The sequence below is a fragment of the Vollenhovia emeryi genome, unplaced genomic scaffold (assembly GCF_000949405.1).
Source record: "Vollenhovia emeryi isolate VEMERY1.0 unplaced genomic scaffold, V.emery_V1.0 DF939189.1, whole genome shotgun sequence".
In the NCBI taxonomy this organism is placed as follows: domain Eukaryota; kingdom Metazoa; phylum Arthropoda; class Insecta; order Hymenoptera; family Formicidae; genus Vollenhovia; species Vollenhovia emeryi.
Window position 1 is genome coordinate 1,100,243 of NW_011967177.1, and position 18,559 is coordinate 1,118,801.

General features: G+C 45.5%; 1 protein-coding gene across 2 annotated transcripts; it reads left to right on the forward strand.

Annotated features, from left to right (window-relative positions):
- The first annotated feature begins 721 nt into the window (after positions 1-721).
- On the forward strand, positions 722-13,091 carry LOC105562414 (polycomb group protein Pc). 2 transcript variants are annotated; one of them, XM_012013240.1, is made up of 5 exons: positions 722-1,503; positions 10,780-10,823; positions 10,905-11,031; positions 11,662-12,078; positions 12,440-13,091. In XM_012013240.1, the coding sequence occupies exons 1-5, from the start codon at positions 1,465-1,467 to the stop codon at positions 13,070-13,072; spliced, it is 1,260 nt and encodes a 419-aa protein (XP_011868630.1). In that variant the 5' UTR covers positions 722-1,464; the 3' UTR covers positions 13,073-13,091. The 2 variants fall into 2 exon arrangements, with proteins under 2 accessions (XP_011868630.1, XP_011868629.1); XM_012013239.1 differs by lacking the exon at positions 722-1,503 and adding an exon at positions 1,514-3,088.
- The last annotated feature ends 5,468 nt before the right edge of the window (positions 13,092-18,559 follow it).

The following is an 18,559-nucleotide window of genomic DNA, read 5'->3' on the forward strand; positions in this document are numbered from 1 at the left end:
ATACGTCCCCTCCCGTCGCCCGTCCGCGTCCCTCGTCTATGTGCCCGCCCTTCGCGGCCGGTACACACGCTTCGCGTCTCTCGTACGGTTTTACACGGTCGTTCGGCGACGCGAAGGCAGAAGGAGGGAGAGAGAAAGAGAGAGAGAGAAAAAAAAATAGAGACCCCTCGGTGTGGCACGGCTCGGTAGCCGCGCTCCGCTATTCGGGTTTCCCTGCGCCAGGCGAAGTGTAAGGGGGGCCGAGGGGAACAGAGGGGTGCCACTTGCGCGTCCGTCTCGCTCCCCGACGCGAAGGGAGGGGACAGAGCTCTCTCGCCGAGAGAAACATCGGAGACTTTACTCGAACCTGCGATAGACCGGGGAGGGAGGGGGAAGAATGGGGAGGGGAGAGGGAGAGCCCGAACGTGGCCGATGGGCTCGTCGGTGATGCCCGCCTTCGCGGCACGTCGAGGGGAACCGGAGTGGGCCGTGCCAGGCGGCGATTGGACGCGCGGAACGAGTGGGGCGCGGGACGTCGGTGGCGCCTCGCGGCCTCCGCCAATCGGGCGCGCTCGCCGGGAGTTTTTTATCCCGCTATTTACGCCGAGGACGGAGAAGACGGTTCCCCATATCCCTCCCGCCCTACCCGCGGGTCGTGGCGTCTCGCTCGCACCGGAGCGGCGGGCGCTCTCCGTCCCGCTCGCGCGCGCTCTCTCCCTGTGCGTCCGTCGGCGCAGGAGAGGACACTCTCGTTTCGGGATCCGTTGAGGCAGCACGCGTCTGTCTTGCCGCGCGAAACACTGTGGAAAAGTGTCGGGGACGAGTGCGCTCGGTGTGTGCCGCTGGCGTGTTACCGTTGTCGCGCCTTCTCGGGAGATTCGCGAAACGGCGCGCTCGCTCTCGCCCGTTGTCGAACGTCAGCGTTCGAGCCGCCCGCAGGAATACGCGGCGCCGTACTACGAACCGCCTGGTGTGCGCGCGCGTCGAGCACAGTGAACGTGCGGCGCGCGTGTATGTGTGCGTGACAGAACGTCGCAGGAGGATGCGGCGTTGCCGGATGTTATAGGCGCGAATACGCGTACGTATAGTGTACTGTGCGGTGCGGCGCGCGAGGCCGCGCCGAAGAGAGGAAACAGGGACGCGCGCGCGTCCGACGGAAAGGGAGAGAGAGAGAGAGCGAGAAAGAGTGTGTGTGAGCGTGCGGCGGCGTCGTCGTCGATCGATCGATTTCGACTCGCTGCCGGAGGTGGAAAATCGTGGAGCCGCTAGCGTTGCCGTCGTAGCCGCCACTGCCACTTCCGTCGTCGTCGTTGTTGTCGTCGTCGTCGCGGCGTACGAATTGGCGAGCATCGTCGCGGCGGGTACGCGCCACAGTGACATTTGCGGCGCGGCGCTATCGATGAGGCAGGCTTGGCAACGCCGCGCTGCCCTCGCACACGGACGCGCGCGTACACACGTACCTAGAAGGGAACTTGGGGTGGCTGGATGGTCGACTGGCTCGTTGGCTATCTGGCTGGCTGGTTGGTAGGTTGGTTGGCTGGCCGGTAGGCGAGCAGCCAAGCGGGCTATCGGGCGACTTTCTTGTTCCGAGGACGGTGCTCCTGGTCGCGCCGTCTCTCTTTCCTACCTCCATTACGCTTACTCTTCCTCTCTCTCCCCCTTGCCTCCCCGCCGCCACGTCTCGGTCAACTCAATCGCGCTCCTCTCCCTTTCTCCCTCCCTCCCGCTCTGCCTCTCTCTCGCTCTCGCGTGCGCGCGCGCGCGCGCGCTCATGCCGCACGTACCGTTGAGAGTCTCTCCCTTCCCCTACCGCGCTCTTTCTCTGCCCCTCTATCCCCTCTCCCCTCCTTACCTCGAACGGATCGGGCGAGTCCACTAGGCTTGCGAGGGGTGTCGGGCAGACCTCGTCTCTAGTCGGCCTCGATCCGCAGAGTGCGTTAGACGCCGCGAGTCGATCGCTCCGGTGCGCGTACGTTCGCGAGCAGTGGCATACGTGAGTACGTCGTGGGGCCCGCGGATGCCATTGCGCGTTACCTGCGCATAGCCGCGGCCCGCGGCAGCCCGTATTGCGGCCGATCTACCCGTTCAGCCTGGGACGCACTCGATCAGCGTATATCCGTACGACGGCCATGTTTGGTGTTTACGACGTGAGGGGGAGTCGCTGACGTCACGTACGAGCGAGCGAGCCGAACTCGCCCGAACGGCTACGGGCGACGGACGACGGGCGGCAGCAGCGACAGGCAGAAACAGCGACGACGACCGACAGCGAGGAGGAAAAACGTGCCGCGCCACGCCGGTAGCCCATCACCACCACCGCCGCCGATACGCGCGCGCTCGCGCACTGCGACGTTACGTCTCGCAGTCGTCGAATAAGAGCGTCGACGGAGAAGCGCGCGACAGAGGGTCGCGCGTTTGTGTCGCGTGCGTGTACGAAACTGGAATCGCCCGCCGCGCGCCGCCGTCCGGCGCCTCTTTTCCCGATGGGACGCGCGAACACGCTCGCCGCCGCTACTGGCTTTTCAAAAAACATCGCGCGCATCTCCGCCTCCGCTCCCTCCGTCGCGCCGCTGGCGTTCCGCCCGTAGAGCGGTCGCTTCGCGGGGGAAAAAAAGGGAAAAAAGGAGCGGGAATCGGGCGATGTCGCGCGGCGCGAGTTGACTACGCGTCGCGACTGACAACGCGTGTCACGACGATGCGCGACGCGGCCTCGCGAGCGAACTGACTCCGAGACACGGCCGCTGTGTAGGCACGACCGCCGCCACGTGGTAATCGGCGCGCGTGTCAACACGCGTTTCCCGGCTGCACGCAGCGCGAGCCGGGGCCGACGATCTAGCTCTTTCGCGCGTACGCCGCGACGCACGTGCCCGCGGTGATCGCTGCCGAAGTCACGTGCGTGCGCGCGTGTCCGTGATCGATCCGCCCGTCGCCGGTGCGTCCACATATGGTGTTTCGCGGGGCTCCGCGCGCGACACGCAGACACAAGCCGCACGGGGATCGTCCAGGGCGTCGGGATTGAAATTCGGCCGCCACCTGACCGCTGCGCCGAGTCATGGAGCTGGGCGACAGGGTCTACGCCGCGGAGCGGATCACGAAGAAGAGGGAAAAGCGGGTTAGTATCGCGCGCGACCGCCCCCAGATGGCGCCACCAGGCGGAATCTGTCCGCGCGCCGTTACCGCCCCTCTGTCTCTCCCTTCTCCCACCTCTCTCGCCTCCTGTGTGTCTCGGTTTTTTTTCTCTCTCTCTTTCCCTCTTTCGCGGACAGCCGGCTTCGCGCGGCTGCCGCTTCCTCCGTGACGTATTGTACAACGGCTCCGCGATATATCGGACATCGCGCGCCGATGGGCACAGGTACACCTCCCCCGTTACCCGGTACACAATGCCGTTCGCGTCGCGTGCTCGCCGGACTCGCGGGAGCGCGTCGCCCGGACGTCGGTCGCGTCTCGCCGATCCCGCGGCTCTTGCCATCGGCGAGATTATCGATTCGCTCCCGTTAACGAAACCGCGAGATTCCGCGCCCCGTTACCGGTTGCGACACCGTTCACGGCGGCAATAGAGAGACGAGGGAGAGGGGGGAGTAAAAAGTGAATAGAACTCTCCTCGAAAGGCGGCCCGTTTCTACCGCGCGATAAGATTCCGGGAGCTCCGATTATCGTACACTTTTCTCATTCACTTCCGCCGCGCGTCCACGCATAAAGGGGGAGGGGACACCGCCTCTCCGAATCGATTGCATTTAACAAACGGTTACTCGCATCCGCTAAAGGCGATACGAGCGGCATCGCGCAATCGCGTGCGATGTAGGAAGGAACTTTTATTCGCCGTCGTCGCGGCGCTTCATTGAAAGCATAAAGCCAGCGCCGCGCTATGCGCGACTCGTAATGCGGGGTCTAGAACGAGAGTCGCAGTCGTAAGAATAATCGACTATGATTGGCCAATTCTTATGTGCCTGACGGAATTGACCAATCGCAGTCGATTATTCTTACGACTGCGACTCTGCGACTCTCATTGTAGACCAAGCATAAAGCCTCCNNCGCTACAATGATTCTCGGTTCTGTCTACAATGGTCGTAGTCGTAGTCGCTCGATAAGAATTGACCAATCGCAGTCGATTATTCTTACGACTACGACCATTGTAGACAGAACCGAGAATCATTGTAGCGGAGGCTTTAAGACTAGTGTTAGGCCCGGTCTACAATGAGTCGTTAGTTGTTAGTCAGAAGTCGCAACTATATGTTGATCCTTTTCCTTTCTGGGTGGAAGAAAAAGGACCGACATATAGTTCCGACTTCTGACTAACGACTAACAACTCATTGTAGACCGGGCGTTACGCTTGTCGCGCGACAAACTGTTCATGCGTGTCGATTGGCTGCGGAATACGTCGTTTCTAGTGACTCGGAAATTTTTCTATTCCGCAGTCGATATCGACACGCGTGAAAAATTTGTCGCACAAGTACAATATTATGCCTAATTAGTAATTTGACTTATGTTGATTTCATGTTGTAATTGATACACTTTTAAGTTGCAATGTCCTCTGAAAAGTTGTAGATTATTAAACTCCTTGAAAAGGACCACAACCCGCATGGTCGAAACGTCGGAATGAAATAAATAAACCATCTACCAGCCCAATGTCGTCCAATAATTCTTTTTATCGTTAATTAACTACTGGCGTTTCACGTTCCTACTTTGTTAATATGATACCCTCAGCATTGCGAATGCACGAGGACGTTTCGCTCTCGCGTCTTTATTATTGTCCCCGGTTAATGGCGGATTGAGGAGCCGCTGGTATAAAAGAAGATATTCCCGACCACGCGTTCTCTCTCGAGCGCCGAGCATACGATTTCTGGTTAACGGGAGTCCCTGGAGGCAGGCAACGGCGGTAGGTTCGCTGACGGATAGGAGAAAGGCTCTCCGTGTGTCATGGCGATCAGCTGGTAGCGACCGGTGGCGTGTTTCTATGAAACTTGCCGCGCCGTGGACCTCGTCGTGAAATTCGCTCGGTTGGCGGAACCTGCATGAATCTGCCTCGTTTCTCGCCCGGAAATTCGCTCGGACGACAAACTTGCTGGGACGTGGACTACTCGCCCTGGTCGTGAATCGAGTCGCACGATAATGTCGCGGGACAATGCGAGAATCTTCTCTTAACTCTTCGCGGATTTCTGTGGCTTCGACGTGGCGTCTACGATGGGATTTTAAGACGTGAGGCTTGAGCAACCAATCTCAGTCGAGCCTTCTCTTCGCGTTTCATTGTGACTGACCAGTTTCTTAAACCTCACGTTTTAAAATCTCATTGCAGACGCCGCGTGAACTTAAGCAGCAAAGTCCTGTGTCCACGATGCTAGAACTTGGTCCAAGTTCTAATTTCGAGGAATGTGTAGTCAAGGCCTGCGGCCAGATTGCACTTTTCGAAAGATTTTATCCACATCCTCACTCTTCTCGTGTCATAACATCACGTAAAAAACTTACCTTTTTAAAAAAAAGGTAAAAAGCACCAAGTATAAGCTCCAATTCAACCGAATATATTTTGTTGCTCGATCTCAGGGACAATATTAGCGGCAAATCGTATGAGACTTGAACGCATGTTGTGCCCCGTGGAATGTTTAGTTTATTGAGATATTATTAACATATACGTGTGCCATTTTACTATTACTTTTAACTTTTATATAATACAAAAATATAATATAAAAAATTACTTATCGGTCTCTCATTGGTCATTACTGCTCAAGTTCTTACGTGTGTTCGAGCCTTGACCAATGACAATCGAGAATTTGGGCAGCTATCTTGAAACTTCAGAACTTCAGCAGCGCTGAAAATTCCGATTGATCGAGATCCTCAAGTCTAAATCTCAGTCTACAATAGATGATTTAAGCGCCTGAGTCTTAAAAAATTGACGAAAATTATGAGAATACTCGACTGTGATTGGTCAGTTTCTTGGAGCTTAAGTCACCTATCGCAGACTAGGACTTGTTGCTTAAGTTGTTTCGTGTGTTCTGGCTCTTAGCTTCCGCATGGATCCCTCAAGCATTTGAATCGCCGCACGATCGGCAACCTACGTTCGTGGAACCTTCATGAATTCCGTTAATAAAGATTCGTCGATTCGCATCGGACTGGCCGAATCTTGGATCGAACGACAATGAACTATTTGATCTCCGTTCGTGAACATTAATTCGAATCGCGAGGAGTTAAACAAAGTCATCTTCGCGCCGAGAAGCTACTTGGGGGGGGGGGGGGATCCTACGATTCTCCATCCTCGGATCGCATCCGCGAGACTTCCTTTCTTTCAAAATTGAAATCATTTTGCGCCGTCTGTTACGCAGTATCGAACCGTTTCGCCGTCCGATTTCGAAAACCGAGGAAACCGAACTCGGCGCGTGGGGCACGTTATAAAGCGCATTTTCTCTCGCGAATCGATGACACGATTGTCGCGCTATCGACACATAACAATATCGGGTAACGACGTCCCGCGAAGGGACGACAACCCGCTCCGCGTTGTTATCATGTCGATCACGTCGTCCGCCAGACTTCGTTCGTAGGGCTTCATTCGCGCCGCGGACGTATCGCGCGTGTCATTGTTTTCCAACTGTCACGCCTGTGCATCGCGATGGGGCAGCGGCGTGCCGTTTCTGTCATTGGCCCACCGCCAATGGGTGAGCTGCCCATGGAACATCGAGCCGGCCGTGCTATCGACCGTGCCTTGCGTCGCCAGACGCTTTCGAAAATTCGCACTCGTTTTCCAGCCGCACGAGCGAGATCTCTCGCTTCCTCTTTTTCTCGTATTTCAATCGATTTCAGAAACTCGTGGGCGTCATAGCATTACGTGCGGACGCGTTGAAGATTGAGGGTCGCGAATTAAAAATTAGAATTTGATCAATCAGATAATCTTGATCTTCTAGTCTGATTTGTCGAACTTTGTCCCGATTGGAATTCTAATAAAAATGTTCTTTAAAAATTGGAAAAAATTTACAGGAGAACTGCGAATAATAGACTATGTTAGAAATTGTACGATTGATAAATTCAGATAAGATTGATATGTAATTTTTCTTTAAAACTTTATTTTTCAAGATAGCGCTTCTAATAGAATTTTCTAAACCAAATGTTCTACATTGGGTATCCATATTTTTAGATGTTTTCCATCTGATCGACTGAAGGCCAGTTTTACAAGCGCTAAAAGATTAATTGATTCTCTGTTTCTTTTTAGATCATAAGATAGAAATAATAGGGCGTTGACTGAACTCTGATTAACAGTTAACCGACGTTTGTGAAACTGGCCCCATCAGTTTTTCGACAGTTTTCTTTCTCTAACAAGATACTAAAAATTTATACATTTTCCTATGTAGATAGTTACGAGCATAATGAATAAGAAAAAACTTATTTGGTTAAGATTCAATCTGGAAGTTTTATCGACATTTTCCAAATTCAATAACGCGAATACTTTTTCGACTCTTTAATAAATGTATAAAGATTAATTTATTAACATAAGTTCTTAATATTAAAGTACGAAGATGTCGACAGTTTTTTTTTAATAAGAAAATAAGACCGGCCCATTCTTGGATTCGCTGGGATTCAGTGAAACGTTTAAGGCAGGGTACGTTTCACATTAAAACTCACAACACTCTTGGAATCATTTCATCTTTGTTTAGCAAATGTTAAATAAGGACCAACGATGCTTGCGAGTGTTACGAGCGATAAATGGAACATACCTTGAGAATGTATATACCTGAAAGGATAGTCATAGCTGTTGTGAGTAGCTGTTGTCCCTAAATATATATCTATCCTCTGCACTTTTACTGCGATACGCATGCGTATACTGTATTATATATTGTGCACTAGTATTGTTTACAACACTATGCATGTGTTGCGCGGTAACATCTCGCGCAAGCGCATGGCAGATACAGACAAGGGGACACTTCTGCTGCTATTGTTCAGATTAACTCATATTAACTACGGTCCTTTTTACGGTTCTAAATAGATATGCTCCAAGACGTAACGCGACGTTTAATATAGAAATTTAACAAATATTAATCGTAGAAGAAAAAACCGATTTAAAACCAAAATGAACGGAGAGAAAAGAATTAACAAGATTAAGATTGTCGCGCTTGGTGCGTCGAATTAATCCGAGTTCTTTCATTCTTTTTCTGATCAGCACGCGTGCTCTGACACGAGTGAATTTGCCCGCATATCGGGGCACATTCAACGCGTGAAATTCCTATCTGAATAATCACGTGTCACTACTACTGGTTGTCCGAGAAACATAATTATTACCGTTATATTATCAATTATTATTTATCAAACATTGATACGTGGAACTGAGGCATACTTATACCTCTCTAGCTGCTTTAAAACAGCGTTGCGGTCTCTCGGACAACCACCAGTCATTAACACGCGAATATTTAGACAGGAAGCACGTGCCCCGAATATGCCTTTGATATGCGAGCAAATTCGTGCATTAAGGGCCAGTTTCATAAATATCGGTTAACTGTTAATCGAAACTTCACTGATTCTCTGTCTCTTCTTAAGGCCTGTGTCCACGATGCTAGGACTTGGTCCAAGTTCTAGTTTCGTCAATCTGCAGCTATTCCATAAAAGCTGCAAGGTGATTGGCTACGCATTTCTCGGAACTAGAACTTGGACACAGTTCTTGGATCGTGGACACAAGGCTTTAGGCCCGGTTTCTCATTTTCTGGTTAACTGTTAACCAGAAAATGAAAAACCCGGCCAAAGATGGAAAAAGATAGTGAGTCGACTGAACTCTGGTTAACAGTTAACCGACTTTTGTGAAACTGGCCCCAAGTATTGTATGACTCCGTATGTATACATACATACCTACTTACGTAAAGTCCCCTAATACAAGATAACAGGGTTTTTCTGCTAAATTAATAGGCATTATCTGTTGGTTTCATCGCAAACTCATTGTCCTTGGAGTGAAATTTGTTTTCAGCGAAAAATTCATTGTTAGATCGTGTAATCGTTGCGGAAAAAGATTCGCGATTGAATTTGGGTGTTGAAAACCTGCTGTCTCATATTGAAAGCCCATCTCATAATAAAGGACTTTTCTCTACTATTTACTCTAGGTATACATTTATTATCAAATTCATTACACTGGCACGACTCGATCTTCCTCGTCACTTTTTCTCTCTCACCGAGTTCTCGTCCAGCTTGTTCTTTTCCTTCTTTTTACCGGCGTGTCGCCGAGGTATCCGTCGATCTCGAAATATAAATAAATGTATTCTACCTGTTAATCTCGCGCGTTTATCTCAGCCTCGGCTTTAACTCGTTGACTGAGAGCGAATCGGGCTTTCACCGATCAGCCGGCTCGATCTGCCCGACAAAATGCGATTGACAACGTGTGCGAGGAATCGATGGTAACGGCGCGTCGTCTCCCGCGTCGAATTAATTATCGCGCCGTTACGTTATAGCCTATAATTACGCGCGCTGATAAGCGGAGTCGGTTCCCACCGATTGGCAGATCTTATCGGCGCGACGATCCGTCCGGCGTGCGCGACACGTGGACGCAACAGCGTAATTCCGACTGCGTACGGGATAATGGTAGATCTAATTACGAGCAAATGTGAAAGTGATTAATGCGCGATTACGCGCGGCAATGGCGGCTGCGCGACGCCGCAGGGCACGAAACGTCACATCGCGATGCTCACGATGTTTGCGGACGTAATATGCGTGGGTCGGAAAAACGTAAACATCCTCTGCTCCGAAGATTTCCCTCTCATTTCCCGTGATTGGAGAGAGAGAGAGAGAGATACGGTCGTGGTCAGAAAGGTTGTCCGACGTTCTACAATAAAGAAAAATGTCGCCAGTGATGATTAAAAATTTTAAAAAGTGCACTTATTGTCAACCCAACTGGCAAATTTTATTCAATTCGTTGCGACGTTTTTCGACCTTCAGGTCCTTTTCAAGTAACAATACAAAAATCAACAAAATATAAGAGATTAAAATTACTAGTCATCTAGTAAAAAGAAAAGAAAATAAATTAATAATAATAAATTAGTCAAAAGATAAAAATAAGCGAACATTCGAACATTACCGAGGTTCGATTTCAATCTCCTGTATTTTCTTGATTTGCAGTATTGTTACTTGAAAAGGATCTGAAGTAAGGTCGAAACGTTGTAACGAATTCAATAAAATTAGCCAGTTGGGTTGACAATAAGCTCACCTTTTTCAGTTTTACAATAAGTTTTTGAAATATATTCGTACGTATTCATTGTATAAATGTTTATACATATTATTCCTTTGCTTTAATAATGCATCGCTGCACATATCCGCGAGCAAAAGCTATAATCTCTCGCATGATAGATTGTATTTCCAAAATTTATCATACAACGTCGGACAACGTTTCTGACCACGACTGTACACGAATTTTTGTATCTTCCCCCTCCCGCTATCAATTGTCGCTATTTTATATGATGTTAATATTTTACACGGATATCCACGGTTCCCTCTGCGTTTTTTTTCTTTTTTTTATATAATTTTAGCAGCTCGATCGCAAATTCCTCGCGGAGAGACAGATATCCACGGCGGTGACGCCGCGGATAATTGAGAATAATGAAACGACAACTCGCGCGCGCTTCCTCACGTGTCGCGGCGCTTATCGTATTTGCCGTCAATGCAGTTGTATTAATTCAATAATTTCTCTTCATTCTCTTGCATTGGAATCAATATTCGGGAATTTTTACTGCGAAGCGGTCCACAGCTTGATCTCTCGGTCATTCACTGAAATATACACGTGTTGTACGTTTTAAGAGCCGTCCTCGTCGATGACCGTAGAATTAATCCGAGTTTTCTTCTTTCTAGGGCAAGATCGAGTACTTTGTCAAGTGGAAAGGATGGAGCAAGAAGTGAGTACGAAATCGGAGATCTGTCGTTAGACGGGACGTCGCTCGTGATTGCAATACGCAATTTCTCTTGTATCGTTTCAGATATAACACATGGGAGCCGGAAGAGAACATTTTGGACGTCAGATTAATCGAATTGTACGAGGAAAGCCAAAAGAATGCAGAAGTAGTAGTGCCCACCACCAGAAGGCCGAGGCGATCTAGATACAACGTAAGAGCAAGCGATATATTTGTTTCTCATAGATACTTGACTACCCCGAATATAAATTGCCGAAGTTTTACTAATATTTTCTTATACGTATACATCGCAACAGTGATGTTTTACGGAGATCGTATTTTATTCGTCCGCACTCGATTGAGCATTAATTATCTAATACACTCGTTAGATACAAACCAAGAAGAAATATCGCAAAGAAATTATCGCTGTACGTGTTTAAAAGAAAATATATTAATTTATTGCATATTATATAATATTATCGCAAATGCTTTCCAAGCACGGAATGTATTTTACTTTAAAATGATACTTTAGCTTAATATTCTTGTTAAAAGTAATGTGATTATATGTATATGTATAGTATACGCTGTTACCAAGTTTGTGGATTACGAAGATAACTGAAGAGACCCATTTATCACTTCCGCATTACACTGAATCACTTTAATAGCTTAGTATCTCAGCGAACTTTATGGTGTTCTTCGTAGAATATAGCTGTTCATAAAATCTTTCTTCATTCTGTAAAACAGTCGTAACTTAAACTCGAGGGTTAACAGGATCATAAAGTGTGATTAGAGTAGTGTCTATTTCATTTTGCGCATAACTTAATCGACGACAATCCTTTTTCAGGAACAACTGTCTAATCTTGTTGTCGATGAGGAGCCCGGCGGAGACGAAAGGGTGGGCGAGGACAGTCAGGATGAGTCGACGACGGGCAGCACTTCAGGGTCCCGTTTAAATCCAGTGGCCCCTGACGAGGACACATTCCCAAGTTCCTTAGACAGCCATGCGTCTCCGATACCGTCGGAAGCGGTATCGGAGACACCTGGCAGCGTCGATTCCGAGAGTTCGAACAGCAGTACGGATATTCCGCTAATGCCTAGGAAAGAACGTATGAAAAGGAAGGCTGAAGTCCTTAGCCAATCCGGCAAGATCGGCGTGACAATTACCACGAGCAGTCCCAGCAGTGGCAGTGCTAGCCCACCTCCGAGCAAACTTCCTCGGTTATTGCCTTTGAAGAACAACCCCACAAATCCGTCTTATCACGTAAGTTTCGACAGTTGTGCGCAAATCATTGTCGCCGCGATGAACGCTGTGTTAACATTAAGTTATGGCATTACGGGATTCTTTTATCTACATGTCCGTAAAATATTTAAAATATTAAGACTGTAAAATTAGTTAATGTTGCATTAAGAAATTAAATTTCTGGTTAAATTACATAAAGTTACATAACTTGCACATACAAATTGCAATCCATTTAGATTAAATAGAAGGATAACAATATCACTAATGAACACGTGCAACGCTCAAGAGAGAAATAATTGAAATTGAAAATACCGACTACTAGTAGCTCTTGGTGGCTTGTCTTTTCTAGTTGACATAAAAAGCAAGATGCTTTGCGTTACAGAGTCACAAAGCCAATGGTCAAAATCAAAGAAGGCCGTCGTCTTCCAATAACGTGAAGTCGACACCGGAGGAGCCTCTGCCGGCAGTGCCGACGACACCAGCACCGGCGGTACAAGACAAAAAGCGTCCCGAAGCTGATATGCCCCCTGGTCCGCCACCCTCTCTTCCGCTTGCACCACCGGCACCGCTGTCTCCTGAGATAGACACACCTTTGGAGCAGGTTGCAACGAAGAAGAGGCAGTTATCGGAACAAAAACAGGACAAATCGAACGCAGTCGCTACCGAGAAAGCCAACGGTCACAAATCACCTAGCCCTACGGACTCTTACACCAATAACAATAGGTTACCCACTGTCGTGAACGGACACCACAGTCCTACCAATAACAATAATAACAATAACAACAATAACAACAACAACAATAATAATAATAGTTCAAACGTCAAGCAGACCGAGATTCCAAAATCAGATATTTACGTGACAAATCCCGGCACGGATTATTGGCACGCAAGGAATCCCGTGGCGGATCAAGTGTTTATCACAGACGTTACCGTTAATCTCAAGACCGTTACCATCAGGGAATGCAAGACTGAAAAGGGTTTCTTTCGCGAGAGAGATCCTAAAGAGACCCTTTGAGCTTCAAGAACGATAGCCATCGTCCTTGACGGTCCTGCATCGAGAATGTCTGCTCTAAGATGTCTTGAATCACAATGTGTAAATATAAATTATTTTCACTCGTCGGATATTAAGACGAAGATGTAATCATGATATCAAGCGAGTTTTCTAGCGACGAAGACGTTACACAGTGTCGCTATGAAAAACACGAAAGCAGTCGGGCATCGCGTAAAGATCTGTACAATCTTGAGGCACCGATTGGAGTCTCTGGAACGTCGAATGGACGCTGATACCAAGATCGGTCGATCAGAGTTCACGATACGAGAATCCGCGAGTCTTTTTTTCCAAACTGAAAATTGATTGTGTGTCCAAGACGTGCGATTCTGTGTAAATTGATTGTAAAGATTTGACGATTGTCGGTGTGATAAGTTCATTACCGAATATACGTCATACCTGCTATCACGACATATTTTAAAATGCTTGGTAGATTTAACCACACGCTGAAGATCTGGAAAACATTATTACAGGATACCACATCTTCTAGTTGATTTTATCATTTGCTTGTCTTAGAACGCTAAGAGAATGCTATAAAGTAAAATCTTAGCTTTCATTTTTACACTACGGGATACATATTATTATATATACAAGATATACCTAGAAAAAAAGAAGTATTTTTCTAATTCGTTTTTAGAATATTGAAACTGCTTCGCGGAAGCGACGGGGGAGAGACGTTCCGAGTTATTTTGAAAGGAAAAAAAAGAAGATAGTTTTCAATACGATGTTGTATCCAATTTATCAATGAATTTCTGCTATGTGTTTGGGAAATAGATAGAATATCGCGAAAGAAAACTGTGTATAAATTAGATTTCGAATGTACGTAAGAAAATGTATGACTCAAGAATTTCGGGCGATTACAAAATATGTTTCATTCGAAAGAAGGCACAATTGCGCACAGTATTTCAATTGCTAACGATTGTGATGCGTTTTTTCGGTCTCATTGTCAGTTCAGGTAATTTGCGACATCCGTTTGACGACAAATGCATTTCCATGCCGTCGAGAGAGCTTCGTTCGATTTTGTGTTATTCATCGTGTACAATTAAGCATTTTTTTTTATTTAGCGTAGAACGTCCCGCATATATCGATTCGTGACAGTTCCGCGAGATCATTGCATTGTCTCTTAGTGGATCTATTTTATTTGTAGACTCCGATCGTCGAACACCACCAAATGGACGTCTCCTTTGATGATAAAGGCGCGTCTCGAAACTGTTGAAGTCAGTACAACAATCCAAATCTGATCATGTTTAAGCTTACACGCTACTGAACACTCTGTTACCCCGTTTTAGCGATGCTGCACATACATTCTGCATGTGCTCTTTCATAATCACGGTGATACAGTTAAATCTGTCCAAGATTGGTATCGACAAATTTTTCTTATCATCACTACTTCATCTACAGTACCGTCACCTATTCTTTCTCACAGTAAACGCTCCTATGACTGTTTGTGACGATATAAATAAAGCTTTTATTCTCTGATTTATAAGAATAAAACGTCAGTAAGAAAAAATGAAAAATTACGAAAATGACTTATGATGTAATTTGATATTGCTAGCTGATTGAGAGAGCTTGAAATCGTTCTTCTGAAGCAGAAAAAACTACTATTTTAATACTGTACGTTTTTCTTTCCTCATATTTTTTATTTTTCTTAATTTCTCTGATTGAAGATGTTTCTTTCTCTCCAGCTCTCTGATTATTAGTTCTCATTGATTTGCTTCTATACGGAGCTGTAGTATTATAGGAGCCACGTGAGAGAGAATAAGAAATTCTATCAAAGAAGGTCGTCATTCTTCAATAACGTGAAGTCGACATCGGTGGAGCTTCTGCCGGCAGAGCTATCGAATTTAATTCGAGAGAAATAGAAGAACATGTGTTTGAAGAGTGATAAAAAAGGAATATAAGAACACATACAATAAGCGGACGATTTTCATCGGTTTTTGTGTCGATATAACAATATTCTTGGAAGATGTTGTGTGCGCTTTTAAGCAAGGGCCAATCATCTATATAGTTTCGCTAACTTTACGTCACTGACTCCTTTCTCGCATATTTCTAGCGACGGAAATTGGACGAAATTATACCGGTGTTGGTCCTTGTTTTCGGAATTTTCTTGGCGCGTGTATCGAGCATACGCAGCATCGTTGAAGCGCGGATGCGGTTGCTTGTTGGAGCGAGTTACAACTAGAGCTCCCTAGTGCACGTGTACTAGACTACACGTGTAATCCGTGTATTTAACTTGTCCGTGTACACGAATCTAAAGAATCTTCATTTACGTGAATCCGTGAACGTGGCACGTGTACACGAATATCCGTGTACGTGACATACGTAAACGTGTAGCCGTGTATACCTCAATAGGGGAAGATTTAGAGAATTATGTGACAAAATCTGGATAAAACTTGGAATGCTGGAACCACGCGTGTACATATGTCGAACAACATATGCAGAAATAGAGATCTTTCATTGAATTTTGATAAATATTTGCACACGTTTACACGTAACACGCATACACGAATATTCGAATACACGTGACACATACCCAAGTAGAACAAGTTAATCACAAAAACGTCAACGTGACATTAAAATGACGAATTTTACGTCATAAAATGATCGACATCAAGATTTACTTCGCAATGACTGACTAATGACCATGATATTCGTGACGTGTATAATAATATATTATTACAGATTACATGATCAATCATATATTATGTTTGTCTTATATTACTTCGATTTATTTTTGATGTATAATACTTAATTAACTTTGCTTGGTAAAACGAGATTAACTTTACAACATTTCGATGTCTTAATGATGTCACAAATAGGTGCTCTCGGTGGGCTATTTTGACGTCACCATGATGCATAAAAAATGATCGAAAAATGATGTCATCTTGATGTTTTCATGACCAATATGTTCTACTTGGGTACACGACTATACGTGTACACGTGTCACGTTCATGGGTACACGTGAATGAAGGTACCTTAAATCCGTGTACACGGATTACGTGTACACGTGAATCTTAAAACACGTATCCAATCGAAAGCTCTAGTTACGACTGCGCGGTAGGGCCCCTGCTGTGGACAGCATTATGTTAAAGAAAACAAAAGAAGTTTCTCAGGTTAAATATATATTAAATGCGTGAGATTTAATATATATTTAATATGCATATATACGTGTTAAATTTAAACATATACGTTGCTTATTTATTATAACTAATACGAAGATTTTTAGGTTTCTACATCCTTAATGTAGGTGTAATTAGACTGTATATGTGCGGTGTGTCTCGTTTGAGAGCAGCATGATCGGTACGTTATTTCCTGCGTTTAGTACGATATCGCGTCCAGACGACTGTGTTCCAACGACCACCGTTGGGAAAACCCGTTGGGTTTTAGAGGAATTTATCGGAAAAGGAAATTTCGACGACTTCTCTTGAACGAAAAGAGATAGATCTGTGTGTGCGTGTTTGTTTCTTTTTCTTTTAGACGGGGGCCACTTGCGTAAAATTAGATTGACACATTCGTTGCGATTATCAATGCAGAAAATTGAGGTATACATTTCAATTGTGTAATGTAAACCACTGTGTATATACATATGGAAAGCCTTTTCCTGTAAAAAAAAAGAAAGAATTGTACATAGCTGAATGAAACTGGCACGTTTCGCCGTAGCGGGCGGGGCGTGTGAGAAGAATGGCTTATATAAATCTTTGAATTATCAGTTGTACATAGATAAAGAAAAGCGGAAACCCTTCCCTCCCCCTGCCCGTTTAGTTGTAAACGTAAAATTGCAACTAATAGGTCTATAGAGAGAAAGAGAGGAATTCCTTTTCTTAGCTTTAGAACTTCAAGATAGACTGTGCGCGTACCTTCGATATTGTTTCTGTACTTATAAATATATTCAGACTACTTATACGATAAAGAGGGGAGAGAGCAGAAGAGGACATGAAACGATAACGCAGTGACTACGCAGGCATATACGATACGTGAACCCCGGTAGCACCAAATTCAACGGTAATTTTAGTTCTGTCTGGTACAGATTCCTTATATTTCAATAAAATCTCTACTTGAAGTCAGGCTGTTTGTAGATCCTAGATCATTTCTTTCCTCGCGAATCTCTCTGACGTAGTATCATACGTTTACCTTGTATAATATGATAATTGTACATAACAGGTTCGTACATCGCCTTGTGTATAATAGTTGTACATGAACCAACGGTTGCATCTAACTTATTTTTTCGAAGTCTGTGAGCTTTAATGAATTCTTGAGTGAAAGTACGATCGCGACGAAAAATGAGGGCAGTTTCCATTTTGTCCTCCTACAGTAGCTTTTAATTAACTATTAAATAAAAAATACTTTACACTCTGTAAAATTAATTTAAAAAACTTTTTTTAACAACCTTATACGTGGTTCTATTTTACATACAGGAATATTTAAAGTAAACAAAAAACTAATCCTTTTAAAATGAGCAATCGAAAATCTGCTTTATTCCGACTGCGTCGAATGAATCTTCTACAAGTGCTCTTTGCGTCTGAAACATTCTATTTTATACAAAGCAAATCAAGACGTTTAAAAAATTTGTCAATGTATTGTACGATTGTACAATTCATCAACTTGCACACATTTTTTTATGTATTTATTAGCTACGAAATACGGGTTGTTTGCCGCCGCGGCGGAAACCGACCCGCCGAAGATTATCAATTAACTGTAATATTCAATTGTATTCAACAAATGTAATATCGGCATCACTCGTGGAGCAAGTTGCTTTTTTCTGGATCTTACGTCATTTATTTTGCATGTCTCGCGATACTTTCAAGATACGTCTCGCATGAATACATGCATTATAGTCGCACGCATCTCGTATTTTTGTGGTCGATTTTCGCGGTCGGTTTTCGCGATCAGTTTTTTACAACATGTTTAAGAAATTATTGTTTAATTTCATCGCGGAATATAATTAAAATATAAATAGCACAAAGTAAAATTTTTTTCTACAATATATTTATGTTCTTGAAATGTTATATTCAAAGAGTGAGTTACGAAGAGACAGTCATGCATGCAGCACGGAATACAACCAAAATTGGGCACTGCATTATCCGCTCGAAAAATGTGCGTAGCGCGGACACACACCAAGTGGAGACTTTATCGGCAGTGCTTGAGAATGAGTGTAGCGGAGTAGTTTCAAAACTGAAAACGGGCCTAAGGCGCTGGAATCAGCCGAGCGAACGGTATCAAGTAAAACACCGGCGTGGCCGCTCTCAGATTTCTTTCTGTTTTATGCATGGACCTAAGAATCTCTGGACCGAGCACGAAGTGGGAGAACGGGCAAGGGGGCTGGCAAATTTGCGGTAAGGGGGGGGCGAGAGTGCTCTCCTTTTCTGTCCTCTTGGTATCTCATGGTATCTCTTTCTACAAGAGGTCACTGTGACCTCTTGTAGAAAGAGAGGTCCAAGAGGACAGAAAAGGAGA

Bases quoted from the DNA above. Each gene is read 5' to 3' on its own strand.
- LOC105562414 (XM_012013239.1), top strand. From the start codon at position 3,029: ATGGAGCTGGGCGACAGGGTCTACGCCGCGGAGCGGATCACGAAGAAG. The intron at 3,089-10,779 runs GTTAGTATCGCG...TCTTCTTTCTAG, and splicing joins CGAAGAAGAGGGAAAAGCGG to GGCAAGATCGAGTACTTTGT. The intron at 11,032-11,661 runs GTAAGAGCAAGC...ATCCTTTTTCAG, and splicing joins CGAGGCGATCTAGATACAAC to GAACAACTGTCTAATCTTGT.